Here is an 18,318-nt window from a genome sequence, read left to right on the forward strand (position 1 = left end):
TATTGATAACATCTGGTCACATCTGTTTTCTGTCAGATGTTTCCACACTGAATTGTTCTTCTAAACTCATCAGTGTTCAGATGCAGGTCAGTGATTCTCAGTTCAGTGAGGGAAGCTTTGTTTTGCTCAAACGCTGGTTCATGACCTGCTGCTTCAGCCTGCAGCTCATAAAACTGACAGCGATTCAAGCTTCCTAATGCTGAGGGCCCAATTTCTTTTTACAAATGTTTTACAGCAGCTGCACCCAGCTTGAACTTTGATTCTGAACATCCCTTTTTTGTTGTTTTGCTATAGTGGAGGACGTGATGTTGAACATGTTCTTTCACAGTGGTTGAGGGATTTTTTTTTAAACTGCATTGTATAGTCTAGTGGAATGGGTTGGTTTTCCCCCTCAGTGTGATTTGGTTTAGCAAACATACTCGCACCAAAGCAACCACACAGAGACCTTTTACAGGAAGTGGTCTCGGTCTGATCACAAACAAGTTGTGTAGCAGTTTGTCGTGGGAATATGATCCAACCCAACTACAACATAGACTCTGCAACTCTGGGCTAAACAAGAGTACGATCTGGTCCGACCCGGTTCCTCAGATGTGGTGGAAAGTCATCTGCACAGTTGAGTCAGCACTTTTTGAGTAGATGGATTCTTTGGTTTGCTGTTTTGGATCCTGGGTTCACCTGGATGTTCAGTATATAACAGGAATGTCCAAACTATTCCGAAAAGGTTCACATGGCTGCAGGTTTTCATTCCAACCAAGTAGGAGAACACCTGGCTTAACTCATTTACTCAAATGATCTCAGTCTTCAGACAGCTGCTTAAATCATGTGTGATCTTGATTGATTGGAACAAAAACCTGCAGGCACACGACCCTTTATGGCAGTGTTCACCAATCCTGCTCCTGAAGAGCTACTGTCCTGCATGTTTTAGGTATCTCCACCCAGGGGCGCCATAAGGGGGTGAAAAGTTAGGATGATTCTAAGGGCCCATGACTGAGAAGTGCCCTAAAACATTACAACATGGTTTTAATTAGCTTACTATCATCAATAGACATAAATGAGGTATTTTATTTACAATGAACTAACACTTTATTTATTTTATTTTTTGGCAAAAATTACCCACCCAAAGCCTCTGTATTGCCCATAAACCCCCCTCTATTTACATGAATTGGTTCAGTCCTGTGTCCTATTTTCACAGCTCAAAGTCAGTAAATATTGTAGTTCGTATTGGACTATAAGAGAGTTGCAAGCCTATTACGCATGATTGGTGGTGGGGCCCAATGTGATATATTTTCATGGGGCCCAAAATCCCTGTTAGCTCCCCTGTCCCCACCACTCTAACCACTGACTCTAATTATTAACTTGTTATCGAGCCCATTATAAGCTTCAGCTGCTTGATAATGAGTTAGTAATTAGAATCAGGTATGTTGGAGTGGAATAGTTTGGACATGACTGGTACTGTATGTTACTTCTACTTTTTGCAGTGATACATTACTTTAACATGAATTGTAATTACTTTTTAACTTTTATAATATGCTTCTAACCCCCAAAGATGGGAGTGTAACAATTTGAATGGGCTGAACTTGAGGTAGATAGATGTGATATGATTGTGTGAATCCTCTCACTCTACAAAGATTCATAGATGAGACTCCATACTGGTTGGAAAAGAAAATTCATTTGTATTGGTGTTGCATGTTTGTGGTACTGACTGTTTGCTTTATTGCCTAAAAGTTGTGACTAGTTCCTAAAACCATTTAAAAAGTTGCTTTCCATTAAGAAATTCAATTATTAATGCATGTTTTTCCCGCCTATATCAAAAAGTCAGTGTATCACAGAAAAGTGTGTCTTAGCAGTGAGGAGGAGAAAAATGAACAGTTAATACATATTAATGAGGTAGCAATAAGCACACACACAGGCTGATGTAGAAAACGACATTATTTATTTACAAATAGATATTTTGCAGTGATTCCAAAGTTTCTGTAAAAGATTGTCATACTAAAACACGCTTCTGTGGTCTCTAACTTCAACTGTACAACAAGTGTGACACAGTGAGCATTAAAATACATGCACATATCTGTACACTCTGTTCCTGTCACCAAAATAGATCTGATTACAAAATATATATAGTGCTCAATATAAACATCTGTGGAGTTCTGTGGCACCAGCTGACTCACGATTCATATTTCAGAAGTTCTTGAAAACGCACTTTTATTTATTTTTTGTTGAAACTATGCTTCCTCTGGGTGTTTGTGTATTAAAATAACGGAGCTGCTAAAGCTTAGCAAAAATAGATTCTGCAGTCTCTGTTGGTACGGCTCTCTGCATATTATTACAGATGTGTGGACTCTGCATCTGCAACAGCAAATACTGATGTGATTGTTGGCTGAGGATGTTTGTTTGAGGACAGTGGTGTTTTTTTGTTTTTTTTCATACAGCAGTAAAAAGGCAAAAAACTAGAGTTCCACCTCATCATTTTGCATTTAAGCCAGTGACAGGAAACTGACAGGCTCAAGATCAGGCGAGGACAAAGTATAGTGAGTGAGTCGATGACAGCGTGCGCAGAAATAACATCTGGAGAGTTTTGGCTGTATGAGCGTGATCGCACACTAGCTTTTGACGTGTTCCTCTTCTTACAGACAAATTGAATTTGCTCGCACCAGCAGCAAATATGAAGCTTTGTACAGAGCAGCTGGTAAGATGTGCACTGATTCAAACTACAAGGTTGATCCTGTTAACAGTTGTCAGCACGTTTTAACAGGATGAGAGGAAGGGGAGTGTTTCCCCTTTTACAAAGAAGAGGAACAGAAAACAGCTCATTACAGTTCCTCAATCTTTGAGTTGGGGTACCACTATTTCTTTATTTCTTAAAAAGAGAGATGATTAAAGCCACTGTGTGTAGGATTTAGAAAAAAGCTAAGACCCAGGGACACAGAATGAAGGACTGAACACACATTGTATTACTCTCCATATTTTCCTCTAGCAGTCCTCACTGTTCACTAATTACCTACTGCTGTTTAAGAGCTGTTTACAACTAATGATTCTCATTCATTATCAATACATCCATTAGCTGTTTGGTGTAGAAAATGAAGAAAAATGTCTTATTTTGTCCACAACACAAAAAAAACCCCAAACTGAAAATATTCACTTATTAAAAGCTGTAATCAGTGAATTTGGGTTTTTTCCAGTAAATAATGATTTATCAAAATGATTCATCAATTATTAAATGAGTGTTGTAGCTCTACAGGATGTTCTTGTGAAGCAGCTATAGCTATAGAATCTAAAACCAGATGTGAGCAAGTTTTTTTTTTTTGGACATACACGGTGAGCAGATGAGTTTAAGGCATGGCAGTGAGTAATACTGCAGTAGTGGATAAAAAGCTGCAGACTGTGGTTTGTGAGGCGCAGCGAGCCTTCAGTTTCACTGAGGAAGTGATGTGAGCTTCATCTCAGCACAGGTAGCCTGCCACACCTTCCCATTAAACAGTGTTACACCAGTTTTCACCAGAATATTGTCTACAAATAGAAATATATGGCTATATTCACCTAAAACCCTACACATAGTGGCTTTAAATAGATCTGAGGGACATTTATACAAAATCTCCCTTGTTCTTAAAAGTAGAAGTATACGTGATATCTTGATACACACTAATGGCTGAATTCATGGGAATTTTAGGACATATAAAAAAAGATTGTGAGCAAGAAGAAGTGGAGAGACCCTGACTTAGACCTTCATGTGTCATTAAAGCTCTACACTGACACCCAGACTAGCTGATAAATGCCTTAATGTGAGTATTCTTATATAACTGTGAACTTGAAGGGTGCTGAAAGCCACACGTTTTTAGCAGAGCAATCAAACGTTCAGGATTTAAAACGATGTGGGAGTCTCAAACTGTAAAAAAGGAATCTAGCCTCAGTGAGAGTCTCACTGCTGGGTTTCCTCCCTCTCTGCATCACTCTCCTTCTATTGGGTCGTAATTGCGTGGAAGCTAAAGGGAAAATAAGTTAGGGTGAATTGGTTTTTCCAGTGACAGATGAGTGATGTCAGACAGGCTGATAAACAGAAGTGAGACATTCTCACAGCAGCGCTGCTTCTGACAAAGAAGAGCTCTGACGCCCTCTGGTGTCAGCTTCAAGTAGGTACAGCGCAACTCTCATATCAAAACAGTCCCACATGTCCTAAGTTGTAAACTACCAAGAACAAATGACTGATCCATATAAATAATATACATGTGTGGCCCTGTGTTTACTATAATATATATAAAACAGATCCAAAAACGTTACCACGCACCCCTCAAATATACGATTTATTGCTGAAGACCCAAGCAGCCCATTTCTTCTTCACAGTATGAGTATAGCTTATAGAGTGTTTTGTCTTTTTTTCCTTTTCTTTTTTTAGTTCTTTCTGTCAGAAACATCTCAAACTGTGAGCTGGAACTGATGTGGAGTGAAAGGTTAACGAGCCGATTAGTCTCCAATGATCGTCTATGTATGTAATTCTGTGGATTCGCAGCAAAGACAGATTCTCTATATAGCTAAATTAAATATCAACATAGCCCGCTCCATGTAAAAGCGATTAGCTACACTAAAAGCCGCCCCACAGCAACAAATACACAGCATTGCTCAGATGTCTAGTGCAAAGAACCAGAACCGTCTCGGATTACATGTTGAAGAAAGGTGATAACTCATTGAAACAACTTGAGTCTTATTTTCAAAGTTTTGGCCTCTTTTCTATCAGTTATGATGTTTTTCTGTCAAATTTCAGTGTTATGATGTCATGAAGCAGCAACTGACTGGAACAGAGTTGCAAAAGGCAACAACATAAGCTGTCAGTCCACAGTTTAACCACATTATCTGAAGCATCATCTCAACATACAAGGTACTTTTAGTTCTAGACTGTTCTTGTTGACGATAGGTCAAATACACAACTGATCCTTGATGAGATGTACTGACTCAATAGATCATTCAGGGATCTGCGACTGCAGCAAATGATCATGACGAGTCACTGTGTAAAGGTTTCCTGCTGCATTCTTATTGGATACCACTCTTCTGCGACATCAGACTTGTGTCTAATGTGGTCCATCTACTATTATCTTTTTTTAGCCAAATCAAATAGATTTGAGAGTTCATGACAAGGCCATCCTAGAGTCTTGGCAGTGCACAAACAAGGTTTGGTTTCAGATCACAAAATGTGTGTCTGGCAAAAGTTGTGTAGTCGGAAGTTAACTAGTTTCCCAATGCAATGAATGTTTACTGCAGACATTTAATTGCATTGAACAATAATAATTGAGTTAAACTGTGGATTTACTTTAAAGAATGTGTGACTGCTTGTGTTGCTGCCCTGTTTGAAGTACCTGTGTTAGGGATTAAGTAGTTTCAGAATTGATGGAGGTATGATGACTATGAAAACAAGACCCAGGCTGTAAATGAATGAGTTTCCCTCTCAGTCAGGAATGTGCTGGTGGCCAACTTCAGTGTCATCTAGTACATGTATGTATGTATATATATATGGCTCTGTATTATGAATATACAAGTAGCAGCATGCAATGTAGTGGTGAGAGCATTCTTGCCGCTATTAAACTACACCTGAGTGTCGGGGGGGTCTCAGTCCCCTGCTCATCACCTTCCCTACAGTTAAAAGCAACACATAACTGAAGCAAGAGACCGAACTGGGACAGTGACTGCTTTAGAGGTTGTGAGCTCTTGTGTGTTAAGATGCATGGAATGGACAAACGATGAGAACAAGGCATTGAGGCCATTTTAGAGCCTCGGGGGGGAAAGATCCCCTAAAAAACAGCTGGAGGTTCACTACTTTATCTCCAGCTTTAAGACTGAAACATACTCTGTAAGGACACAAACGCATACGGAAAGTTGATTTCCGTGTTGCAGTGTCTGGAAATAAGTCGCCTTAGTCAGGCCCACTCACACCAACAAGAGCAACAAGGAAATTCAGTTGTGTTCTGATGACTTTAGAGAGATGGGAGACTCATCTTTAGTAATCTGAACTCTACAGCAATTCCATTGGCATGAGTGGACTTCAGTGTGAGATTCCAGTCTGACCAGGCCTTTACACATGTCTGCTTTGATTTGTGCTTGTGTTTGGTTTTTCACGCCTGTTCTGTCATGACCAACCCAGTGTGACCAGTCTCTGTCTCTGTATCGCCCTCTTGAGGAACTACTTTGTTTTACTTGCACACCTTCAGATTATAGAGCCAGTTTGTCATGTGTGTTTGTGCACTTACATTAGAGTATGTTTCAGACTTTAAGAACAATGACCCCCCCTAAACAATCCCGTCACCTCCCTTCACCAACAACGCAACAAACTACCAGCACTGAAACATGCAGAGGTATATAAATAACTATTAATAATCTCTCTACATACAAAACACTGAACCTGTTCAAGCAGAATGATCCTCTGAACTGGCTGAATTCAGATAAAGGGATAATTCCAGCTGAAATGTCACTGTTAAAAACAATCTTGTAACATTAAAAATAACTATCAGTAATGTCATTATTGACCACTTTGTCTGACGGGTAATGCCACACCCAAGCATCACAACAACCCAGAGATCCCAGACTGAAGAGATGCTGACATGTCCAGAAGGTCCAGAACAAGCCAAAGCTGACAGCAGCTACTTCCTCAGGTAGAAGCTAAAAGCATTAAAGGATCATTTCAGTTTATTACGACATCGTAGACTTCTGCATGGGAATGAAAGCTGAGACTCTACCTGGTCCATACCCACGTCTTTAAGACCTGGCTGCTACTAACTTCATTCATGTCATTCATACTGAGCGCACAATAAATACATATGCAAATAAGCAAGGTTAGAGTTTGGGTGGCAGAACTCTACAACTAGGGTCTTATTTTTGGAGGTTTGAGATCATAGTACCCATCAAAGTAATTGATATCCTCACTACAAAGTCTGACACAATCACACAAGTTAGAAACAATCCAATCAGATTATTCAGATTGTGTATTTGAAGGTAAAAATGAAAGTGAGAGCACCCAAAATGTTGAAAATGATTACTTAATTATTACCAATAATAATGATACTGATAATAATTATTATTAATGTTTATTGGGGGACCTATACATATTTGAAAGACTAAAAAACTATACATCATAATCATATACTGTCCCACATTCATTTTTTTTTAGCATAAACTTCTAATAAATCAAGTAGATCCTGTAAATGATGCTGTGTCATATGGTGTAATGTAAAGTCATATGGCACGGAGCTGGTGCTACAGATGGGTGTTGGCCTTTGGTTGTTTTGTCTGTATCAGAGAGAGTTATGTCTTGTTAGTTATCATCTGATATATACACACTGAAAGATATATCTATGGCAGTATCATGTATGGCTGTATTGGTTGGTCTCTGGTAAGAATCCCTCTCTGCATAGAAAAACCAAGTCAACTGTGATTGATGTTTACAACACACAGTTTGGGTTTTTTATTTGTATGTTCTTTTTCTCTTCCAACCTGTCTGACTTCCAGGTTTCATGATCTCAAAAACTACAAAAACAGGACTTGAGTTGTAATGAACTGGAAAGATCCTTTAAGTAGACGAGGAAGGCCGAGTGAACGCTGAGGTACGTTATGACATCACACGATGATGAGGCGGATGTGAGGAGGAATTGTCCTTCACTGTTCTGTTTACACTAAAACCACAGACAGGAGTGGCAGCTCTCCTAGAACCAGATGGGTCAGGTTCAGTCCCAGCAGCATGAGCCCCCCCCCCCCCCCCCCCCACCTGCTCACACTGACTCACTAAGAGTATCAGCTATTTAACTGAACTATGTCATGGAGACAGACTGACATATGAAGGGTCACCCTGACCGTATAGAATGGCTCCAGACCTCCACCACATCTCCGTGGCAACTTAGCCCACATGGCTGTTAGCGCTGTCGATCCAAACTGGACCTGACCTGAACTCTTAACTTGGCAAAAAACAAAGCAACAATCCTGGACTGCTTCATCAGTCACAGGTAGAGAAAGGACAGAAGAGAACAAAGTGTGTGAGGGAGAGAGAGAGAGAGAGGAGGGGCGGGGGCTCGGATCAGGAGAGGCAGAGGGAGCTAGGAGAGGATGTGAGAGTGCAGACCGGTGTGGGGAGGCCGTAGAAGGAGGGGTCGGTGAAGGGGAAGAGGAAGAAGAGGAAGAGGAGGACCCCCAGCAGGTAGGAGGAGAGGACGGTGATGCGGTGGGGGTGCTCCATGGCCGTGCTGATGGCGGGGAAACCCATGTAGTTACAGAAGGAGTGGCAGAGCACCGGGCCCACCAGGTGACCTGCAACACATATGAGATCAAATGTTGAAAAAGACTCTTTCCTGTAACCATGGCAACATGTACAATAGAAAGGCTCACACGTTTTAAAGACCATGTAAAGTGAATTCAGACATTTTCTTCTAAACACATTAAATAGGTCATAAATGTATTTCTAAAAAAGGTGTAAAAAGCATTTCAACCATATAGATTTGAATTGTGGAGCTAGGCTTCACAAACTGTGTTTCAACATTTCTGTGTTCAGGATTTAGTGGGCGGGTCTGAAAATCATAAACCCGCCCCTGCTGCTGTAGAGGTATAAATACATTCAGCACACACTACTACTACTACAGTCTACAGTTAGCCAGTTAGCCGCCGAGTTAGCCGCAGAAAGCTCTGCGACCTAGCGTCCATGTTTCTGGTAGAGGTGGTGACTTTGATTGACAGGTGATACTTGGTAGGGGGCGGGGTTTCAGAGAACTTGCCGGCCACGCCCACAGCGTTTGGTAGCAGAGAAAGAGGCTGAGTTTTACACAACTTTGAAGCCTAATTTCATATATTTGGTGATTTTTTTTAATCATTCAAATTTGGCAGGGTGGTTAACAACACACCTTTCTGTGGTATGTCAAACTCAGAACACATATTTATTCTTACTTTACACAGACTTTAAGTGTTGAGCAAAAAATAACCAAAATTGGATCAAAAAAGACAACAATAGAATAGTCATAAGAGATGCAAAACAGATACTATTTTATTTACTTTAGCAAACAAACAAACAGGGTTTTTGACTACTTCAGTTGTAACTTGAATTTGGGGACATGACAGAATCTACTCTGTATTAGATATAGGCCAAAATCTCCCAAGACAGTTGAAGGTGAGACGATGATACTGTATGAGCCAAAATAGTTTCCTTACCTTAATTGAGCACACTGTTATCCTCTCAGTGACCCAGTTACTACATGTATGCGATATCTGAAGGAAGCTATGTGGGATAGCTGAAGCCTTTAACAGGCTTTAGTTTTTTAAGTGTCTCACCTGTTCTGATGAAGATAAAGGCTGTGTAGGCTCCAAACACAGCTGTGTAGGAGAACTGAAACACTGTTGAAGAGCACAAAAACATATTTATCATCATCATCATCACCATCATCATCAGTCTGACACTGTGACACACACTGTACTCTGTGACTGGAAAGTTCTCACCTGCAGAGAGGAAGATCCCTGACAGAGTCCCCTGTCTGAAGCGCAGCAGTTCGATCACATGATGGAAATGAGCTGGAGAGGAGAGAGAAGGTCAAACATGTCTGCAGCAGAAACTGTGTGTGGAAAAAACCTGCTGCAATAATATCAGTGTACTGAGAGCAGGGTTGTGAAGGTTACTGTGGAAATATAATAGCTTACAGATTACTAGTTACTCTATTTATAATGTTAAGTTAAGTAATGTAACTATTTCAATGACTTCAAAGTAATGTAACTTATTACATTTGATGACTTTTCTAATGTTCTAACCAATGTTATCATCTGTTAGGGTAAGTGTTCCCTCCATCTGTCCTTCCTTCCTTCCTTCCTTCTTTGCTTCCTTCCCTCCATCTGTCCTGTCTTCCTCCCTTCCTTCCTTCTCTGCTTCCTTCCCTCCATCTGTCCTTTCTTCCTCCCATCCTTCCCTCCATCTGTCCTTCCCTCCATCTGTCCTTTCTTCCTCCCTTCATCCCTTCCTTCCTTCCTTCCTTTCTTTGTCCGTTCCTCCATCTCTCCTTCCTTCCTAAAATCTAAGCTCAGCTGTTTTTCATGGATACTGACATGATTTATTCATTTTTATAAAGCAACATTTATCTCTCATGTGAACATGGATTCATTAGTTCATGTAGATTTGATGAATGAAGAGGTTTTAATTGGTACTGTGACTCCACTTAAGCCCATGTGTGCTCCAAATAAGCCCACGTCATCATTTATTTACTAAATATAAAAAAAGATTGATTTCAAAGAATTAAAAACAGCAATATATGTATTCAGTAACATGTTAAATATTAAAAAATGAAAATCAACTGAACTGTCTCGTTACTTAATGGTGGATAATATAACCAGACTGGAATGGTTTTTGGCAGCAGAAAAGTAAATAATTAAAATCTGACACATTCCTATTAATCTTTGATTTACAACATGCTCATAATGCTCTAATATAAGCAGAGAGAGCTACCACAGTATAAACAGTACAGCACATCTGAAGGCTGACACTGACATTGTTTAAAGTTTACATTAAAACAACTACAGGTGCAATAACTGTCAATGTCTTTTTGTTACATGTATGATATATTTTTACTATTTTGTTTACTTATATATGTATATATATATATATATATATATATATATATATGCTGCTATTGAGTGGATTCTGCCAAACCAACTTTAGTTGTGTTTAACATGTCATGACTATAAAGCATGTCTTACTCAGTATATGTCATTTGTAGTTAATTATCTAAAACTTGCAAAAACACTGGTTTGGTCCTTTAAACCCACACTGATAGATTCTATTCATTTTGTATGGAGAGCAGGAGATATGATGGATCCAGTGTGGTGAGATGACTATCTGTATTTACACAAACACGATTCAACCTCAACTTTATGCAAATGAGTGTGTCCATTACAACACACCTGGCTCACAGAACTGATCAAACTGTCAAACTAAGCAGTGATCAAATATGAATCAAGACTCTGCTACATATGTGAAGCCTTACATTTAACAGAATGTCCCTTTTCCCTGTAGACACAGAGTCACCAACAGTCTTGTTTAACCAGAAGAAGCCTCTTTCTGTTTACTCCAGAATGTTGTTCCACAGGTTTAACCTCACTGTGGCTCTTCTGTGTGAGGCACAACCCAAAGGTGCTCTCTTTTTTCTCAAATCTACCAACCACTGACCTCAACCTAATGTACTCATCATCATTTTTATAACATTCAAATCAATTAGAGTTAAGATAAATATTCTTTATTAGTCCCACAATGGAGAAATTTAAATATCGCAGCAGCAAAGTGAATAGTAAAAAAGCATCAATAAAAAGAATAAAGAACAATAAATAATAATAGTAATAAAGTACACAAGCAAAGCAAAAAGTAAATAAGTAACACTGATGTTGAATGATGATATACTTGAGTTGAGAGTATAGAAATATATCAATATTGCAAAGTTGAATTGAAAGAAGAAGTAGACCTAAAACACAGTAGTGAAGATGTAAACCATGTTAATCTCATTTTGATCTGAACATCCGCTGAGAGCTTTGTAGAACATGTTCAGCCAGGAAACACTCACAGCTACATTACACTAAATACACACTGTGTCTTTTATCTCAGGGACCACACATGAGACTCTTGTTCACTGATGCTAATTTATGATAGAAATCTGGAGCTTGTCAATTGAGAAAGTCAATGAGATGTGGATGTCTTATGGAGGAGAACAATTATTTTTTATTGACTAATACAAACTTGATCGACTGAGGAGACAACAGAATTTAAAGTTGTGGAGTAGATCCAGTGAAATGGCTCACTGCAATACTTTGCTATACTACTTTCTTTGTCTCCAGTGGTTTCCAGTGGTTTGCTGTCTGATTCCAGTTTACAATAACCAACAAACCACTTCTCTAAAAGACAGTGTGGATTCATAGAAGTCTTACAGGAACTTTCTTTACACAGCAACTTAATCTAATAGGCTAAAACTAAAAGGGTTAGAATGTATGGTGAATATATAAGATAATTAGCTATTAGGACTTGAGATGCGAATGACTGCAGATGACTTGTAGTATTAACAGAACTTACCCACTCCAAAGAAGAGGGGGCAGGTGAAGATGGCAGTGGTGGGGCTGGTGCAGGGGACCAACATGGGTAACATGCAGGCTCTGAACACCAGCTCCTCTGTTAACGGAGCCACCACCTGATTCCTCAACCAGCGCATGTCACTGAAACACAGCATCCAGAACCACGGGTCTGCAGGACCACACACAAACATATCAGTTTAAAAAAATACAATACAACAATAGAAGAATAAATATTACCATCAGAAAGTTCTAGATCAGAGGTCAAACTCTTTTTCATTCAAGGGCCACATACACACCAATTTGATCTCATGTGGGCTGGATCACTAAAAAGATGGAGAGAAGGAAGGAAGGAAATAAGAAAGGAAGGAAGGAAAGACAGACAAAAAGAAAGAAGGAAGAAAGGTAGGAAGGACAGACAGACAGAAGGAAGGAAGGAAGGAAAAGAACACAGAAAGGAAAGTGGGCCGGATTGCACCCCTTGGTGGGCCGCTTCTGGCCCACGGGCCGCATGTTTGACACCCCTCTTCTAGATTATCCAGTCTTTCTTTTTTGAAAGTCGGAAACTACGGCAGAGGAAGTAAAACCTTACTTCCTCTTGTATACACACAGGTAAACTTCTTCACTTCCTCAAAATGTTGTTGAGTCCCTGAAAAAGTCCCTGCAGTGGTAACGAGCTGTGTGGGAGCTAAACACTTGATGTGAATCCAGAATGTCAGCTGTCTCACCGAACGCTACCCGGATCCCATCCATGAAGCTCCAGGGACAGTCCATGGCCAGCTGCATGAGAGGGCCCAGAAACAGGACCTGCACACCAACAACACACATTAAGATAGAGTCTTATTAAAACTAGGAGTACAACCCCTAACCCTAACCCTGATCAGATTTGATTTTTATTTGATTTGTTTGCTGATTGAGCATCTAAACATCAGTGCTATTGTGAGTCCATGAGAGATGTGAGAACCATAAACAACTTTATTCTTTTATTAGACAGATTGTTATCTTCATGATGTGTTTTTTATAAGTGTACTGCTGCCACGCCAGAAAAAGAAAAAAACATCAGTAGAATTTTTAGAACAAGAAACTTATCACATTATAAAGTGAAACTCATATTTGAATAAGGACACAGTGAGATTGTGCTGTTATTGAGCATGGTGGATGATATTGTGATAAGTATGCTAACCCTAACCCTAACCCTTGAAGGATTTTAAAATGCATAGGGCTGTATATAGAGGGTAACACTCATTGATCAGGCTGTATAGAATAAATGAGATCTACCCTCATTGATTTCTCATTGAGAAATTGCCCCACTTCTAACAGCTGAAGGAAAATAATGACATCAGATAGAGGACGTGGTGAACGCCTCTTGACACATGAGCAGTGGACCATGTCATGACATTGTGGTATATAGAGGAAGTGTAGGAGTGGTACATCATGGAGAGTCCACCGCTGCCAGAGACCAACAGTGACTGTCATGTTATAATGTGATATGTTTTGCATTATAACGTGGCGTGGCAGCAATACATTTCTGTAGTTATTATTTCTCCCATCATTTATCATCATTTCCATTCAGTCACATGTGAGGCTGAGTTCCGTTTGATCAATTCAATCTTTCCTGAAACATATAGCCTGATAATTAACGTCCATATTCAAAACATATTCAAATTAAAAGAATGAATTCACAATCAGAATATCACTAAATAAAGATGAATGCATTGTGTCAGTAGTAATAGTTCCAATATGAATCCAGACTGTAGGCTTATATTCATGTGTTAGTATTAGTGGATGTTGCTTCATGCTTCAGAAGAAAGAGTTGTTCATTTCTCTAAAACATATTTCCTCATTTCTTCTCTCCTCTCATGCTTTGGTTGTGTCTCTGTGAACCTTCAGTGGGAGGAAGTAAGAACTAAGATGTACCTTATATCTGATCATTTACACCAGAAAAGCAATCAACTATGTCCTGAAGTCTTCATTAAATATTCAGTTTCCATTAGCACAGCTGCTCCTTCAATGATAAGCCTGCTTCTTTCTTGTGTGTATCAAAGCTTTACATGTCTTATCCCAACATGTCAATGAGTCACATGTTCTTATTATTACTACCAACACACACACACACACACACTAGTTTATTTTCCCTCAGCTGCACACACACACAGAAATATTTACTAGAACACCAAATGTGGATTCATTTGCTGCTGAAATTAGTCTCCAATAAAAGCTACAGTGAGCAGCTATTTTAAGAAACTAGTGATCCAAGGCCTTTTATCATTTTGAATAGATTTGTGTCAGTAGAGGAAGTATTGAGAGACAGATGAACACAGTGTTGGTTTGGACCTTTTGTTGATTTGTTGTTAAAACTCTTCTCCTTTAATCCAGAAGACTTTCATATTGTGCACCTGTCTCTTTCACTTCACACAGTGTCTTTACTTCACTTACCTTGAGCTCTCACACACACACACACACACACACACACACACACACAGCCTCACTGTGAGAACCTACATTCTGTGAGCTGTGTGCAGCTGTTAAAAATAAACCTTGATTCTAACAATAACCTGAGACTCTAGGAAAATCTTAAAATACTAAACGCTGTGCTGCATCAGTATACTCTACCACTTCTAAATAAATGGAATTTTAGTGTACACTATGAAAAATATAGAAGTTGTACACTTTTTTTAAATTATGAGCAGAAATTTGGTGTAGGACCCAAAATAATTTTATTAAACTTAATATTCCTTAAATTACATTAGTTAAATGAAGCATCTATCTGTAAACACACCTCATTTATAACCTTAGTTATTTTGGTTGTTATGGCAAATGTATTCAACTGCAAGAACGCAGCAAGCAAATAGCTCATCTGTTGCCGTGGTGATCACTTGGTGATGCCACTAATAGTCATGTTCCTCCATAATAAGAAGAGCTCTTTACATGTGATATGTGATTGGAGTTTCTTTTCTGGTCTACTTCAATCCATCCAGTGCATCATCATCATCATCATCATCATTGAGCATAAAGTGTTTCTTACCATAGTGAGTAGCAGAGGAAGGACAATAGCAGGAATGAGGCCTTCAAACCGGATCCCCATGAGAGCCAGTAATGATGGGACAGTCTGACACACACAAAAACACACACACACACACACACACACACACACACACACACACACACACACACAAATAAGTAAGGAAACAGTGCATTCAGAAGCAGATGTGGTCAGAGGTTTGTGACACACACACACACACTCACCCTGACACCTGTGAATTCTCTCCATGCCCACACAAAGAGCGGGGACAGGCCCGACACGATGAGCACACTAGTGAAGCGTCTCTTTATCACAGCGGGATGATCCCTGAGGAACAGAGCACAGGAGACCATCATCATCATCATCATCATCATCAGCACCACACAACAAGCTGAGATCAACTACATGCTCCCTAACAGCAGCAGCATGTTCTGAGAAATCCATTCAAATATCCATTTATAAAACACAAGATTTTAAACATCACTGTTACATAAGGTCAGAGTTACTCTCCTTCTGTCATATCTACCTTTCATTCAGTACTCCAACAACTTTTAAATGTACAGCATGTTTTTAAAGAGTTTGAATTTTATTGTGAAGAACACTTTAAGTCAAGAGTGTTTTCAAGTGAAACTACTGAGTTTGGTTTGAGAAGTTCCTGCTATAAAACACAGAATGGAACTTTATCACAGTAACATGAGCAAGTAACTGAGCAAATGTGAATGGAGAGGCCGAAATAATAGGAACACTTTTTAATACAATGTACTCCAGTACACCACCATCCACTATTACCCCAATAATACACACAAAGTAGAATTATGAACTCTGACGGTGGAAACTAAAAAGATTCTTAAAAGTTGAATTTATAGCAGAACTGTTGTAAATAACTGTATAACATATATAAATATACATGAAATCGTATTTTTATCATTATTATTTTGTCCTGCATGCATAGGTCTCATTTTTTTCTTTTCTTTTGGTCATTTGTTTTTCTTCCTTTTCTTTATGTTTTTCTCAGTCTACACTTGTTCTGTCTTATTATCAGCTTTTCAATTAAACTGTGAAGCACTATGAACTGCATTAACCTGGATGAAAACGGCTACATAAAGTTTGATTGAAGAAGACTTGTTCTAGTAAATTCTCAGGCTGCATCTTTCATTTGAAATTGATTAATTTACACCTTCAAGTTAGGTTGAGTGAAAGCTGGACAGCGTGTTGTTTTTCCCCTGGTGTGGGTCTGGTCTTACAGTATACAGTATTGTGTATGTTCTGTTTTTTGTTTTTTTTTGAAAACAGTAGATTTAACTGGGAATTTAATATGTATATTAAACTTGAATTACAAAAATAAGGATTAAATATAAATAAAATGCGGCTTACATATATTGTTCCATATCAGATGGAATACACTGATACTGATATCTATGGCAGGCCAATAACCGCAGATAATATCTGTTGGCCACTAAATTGGTCAGGCTCTTATCTTATATCTGGATCACAGAGGTAAACATCTGTTCCTCTAAAAGATAATTAACCGGCAACGTGTGAGAAACCCTAATCTAAAAACACTAATGCTGCTCTGAAGGTATTTCTAGAATCCTCAAAGACTTATCTCGATTAAAAAAAGAAACTGTCGGTTATGAACTTGTTTCCCAAATTGTGTCAGCTAGCTATAAAGACAAGGACAAATCTTTCATATCATTGAGCAGGTGAACAGCTGTGGCTCTCTGGATCTTTTCCTCTGTGCCTGAATGTGAGGCACAAACTGGGGCTAGAGGTGAAAGAGTCCAGCACACAGGTGAGGGGTCACATTTCTGCCATTGGGACTCCCTGACAGCTGAGTCCAGCTGTAGTAAAGCTCCAGGTGTGGAGTCTTTAGTTAAATAACAAGTGCGTCATCAGTGTCCACACAGCGGCGCTGCTGGCGTCACTGTCACACAGTCAAAGCCTCATTTCTAAACATTTTATTCAATTAAACACGTATATGTTAAATTAACTTAACACTAAAACGTGAGGGATAATAATAATAATGATATCAGAAAGATTATAATATAACTGAATTCCACCATAGAGAGAAAAAACAACATGAATGCAGACAGACAGAGTGTGTACCTGTGCACCATGTGATATGGCGCACACAGGTAGCGGAGCTCACCGCGGCAGGTCGCTCCTCCACACGTACAGACTGCCCACATAAGAGCAGGCGAGCAGCAGGCAGGACAGCACCGACACCCCGCATAAACCCTCCGGAGGCACCAGGGTGCCACTGCTGTGTTTCATGTCCTCTGTCAGAAGCGAGACGTCCTCCTCTGCCATGACAACCGGCGGCTGAGACGACACCAAAAGACTAGCATCTAACGGGCTGAAACACCCGCCAACATGAGCTGCGAGGATGTCAACACTCTGCTTTCAAAATGGGAGCTAACGATGCTAGCTGAGGTGCTAGCATATCCGGCGCTGTATGTAAACGTCATGGTTTTGTTTCTTCTTCTTCTTTGGCGTTTTATTGGCTGCTGTGCTCACAGCCCTACAGCACTGCTGCCTTGTTGTGTAGAGTTTAATGTCTATTATGTTCGACTGTCTTCTTAAAAATAGAACCATAGTCTGCTATTTATAATGAAACATTACATTAAAATGATGTGTTGGCTACAAAGGGAGATGTTTCAGTTGAAAACGTATTGATTTGGAAAGCTCACTATCGGGTAGATTAGGGTCACGTGGGACACTTTTTGCAATTCTGACTTGTTTACCTTATTTACATATGAATCCAATACATTATATCAACACCTAATATAATTATGAAATCCCTGAGATGTTTCCTTGTTAAATCAGAAGACAATGTTTGGATATTGTACTCAAAAGGAACATGACACTTATATTAATATTCCTCGTGCCAAATTGTTTCAGAATTTGTAGATTTTCTAATGTGGGACACTAGTTTTAGGGTTAGAAATTTGAAATACTGATTTAAACAAAGCAACCTTATCTGCCAAAACTTTGTGAAATGTGCGTACCCATAGTTTTTAGGTTAAAAAACTTGTAGTCTGTATGTTCACATGTGATTGTCAACAATATAACTTACACAGGATGCATAGTAGTTAGCTTTAAACGAATTAAATAGAAACATAGATAAATGCACTGGAGCTTAGTTGTCCCACTTTAGTCAATGTCCCATATTACCCTAATCCACCTATTGGTTTGTGAAATCCTTCATAATTTAATGTGGAATAATGCTCTTATTTTGT

The 18,318-nt window shown here is 39.2% G+C and overlaps 1 protein-coding gene across 1 annotated transcript; it reads right to left on the reverse strand.

Moving 5' to 3' along the window:
* Positions 1–8,040: 8,040 nt before the first annotated feature.
* On the reverse strand, positions 8,041–17,513 carry rce1a (Ras converting CAAX endopeptidase 1a). Its single transcript, XM_053343882.1, has 8 exons — positions 17,229–17,513; positions 15,304–15,406; positions 15,083–15,166; positions 12,786–12,864; positions 12,062–12,229; positions 9,457–9,528; positions 9,292–9,354; positions 8,041–8,280 (listed from the first exon to the last, which is right to left on the reverse strand). The coding sequence occupies exons 1-8, from the start codon at positions 17,387–17,389 to the stop codon at positions 8,051–8,053; spliced, it is 960 nt and encodes a 319-aa protein (XP_053199857.1). The 5' UTR covers positions 17,390–17,513; the 3' UTR covers positions 8,041–8,050.
* Between the last annotated feature and the right edge of the window lie 805 nt (positions 17,514–18,318).

This window comes from Scomber japonicus, chromosome 22 (genome assembly GCF_027409825.1).
Source record: "Scomber japonicus isolate fScoJap1 chromosome 22, fScoJap1.pri, whole genome shotgun sequence".
Lineage (NCBI taxonomy): Eukaryota > Metazoa > Chordata > Actinopteri > Scombriformes > Scombridae > Scomber > Scomber japonicus.

Coding starts and splice junctions, on each gene's coding strand:
- rce1a (XM_053343882.1), bottom strand. CDS start 17,389: ATGGCAGAGGAGGACGTCTCGCTTCTGACAGAGGACATGAAACACAGC. Junction 12,230..12,785: donor TGGGATCCGGGTAGCGTTCG/GTGAGACAGCTG, acceptor GTGGTCCTGCAG/ACCCGTGGTTCTGGATGCTG. Junction 8,281..9,291: donor CTTTATCTTCATCAGAACAG/GTGAGACACTTA, acceptor TATGTGTTGCAG/GTCACCTGGTGGGCCCGGTG.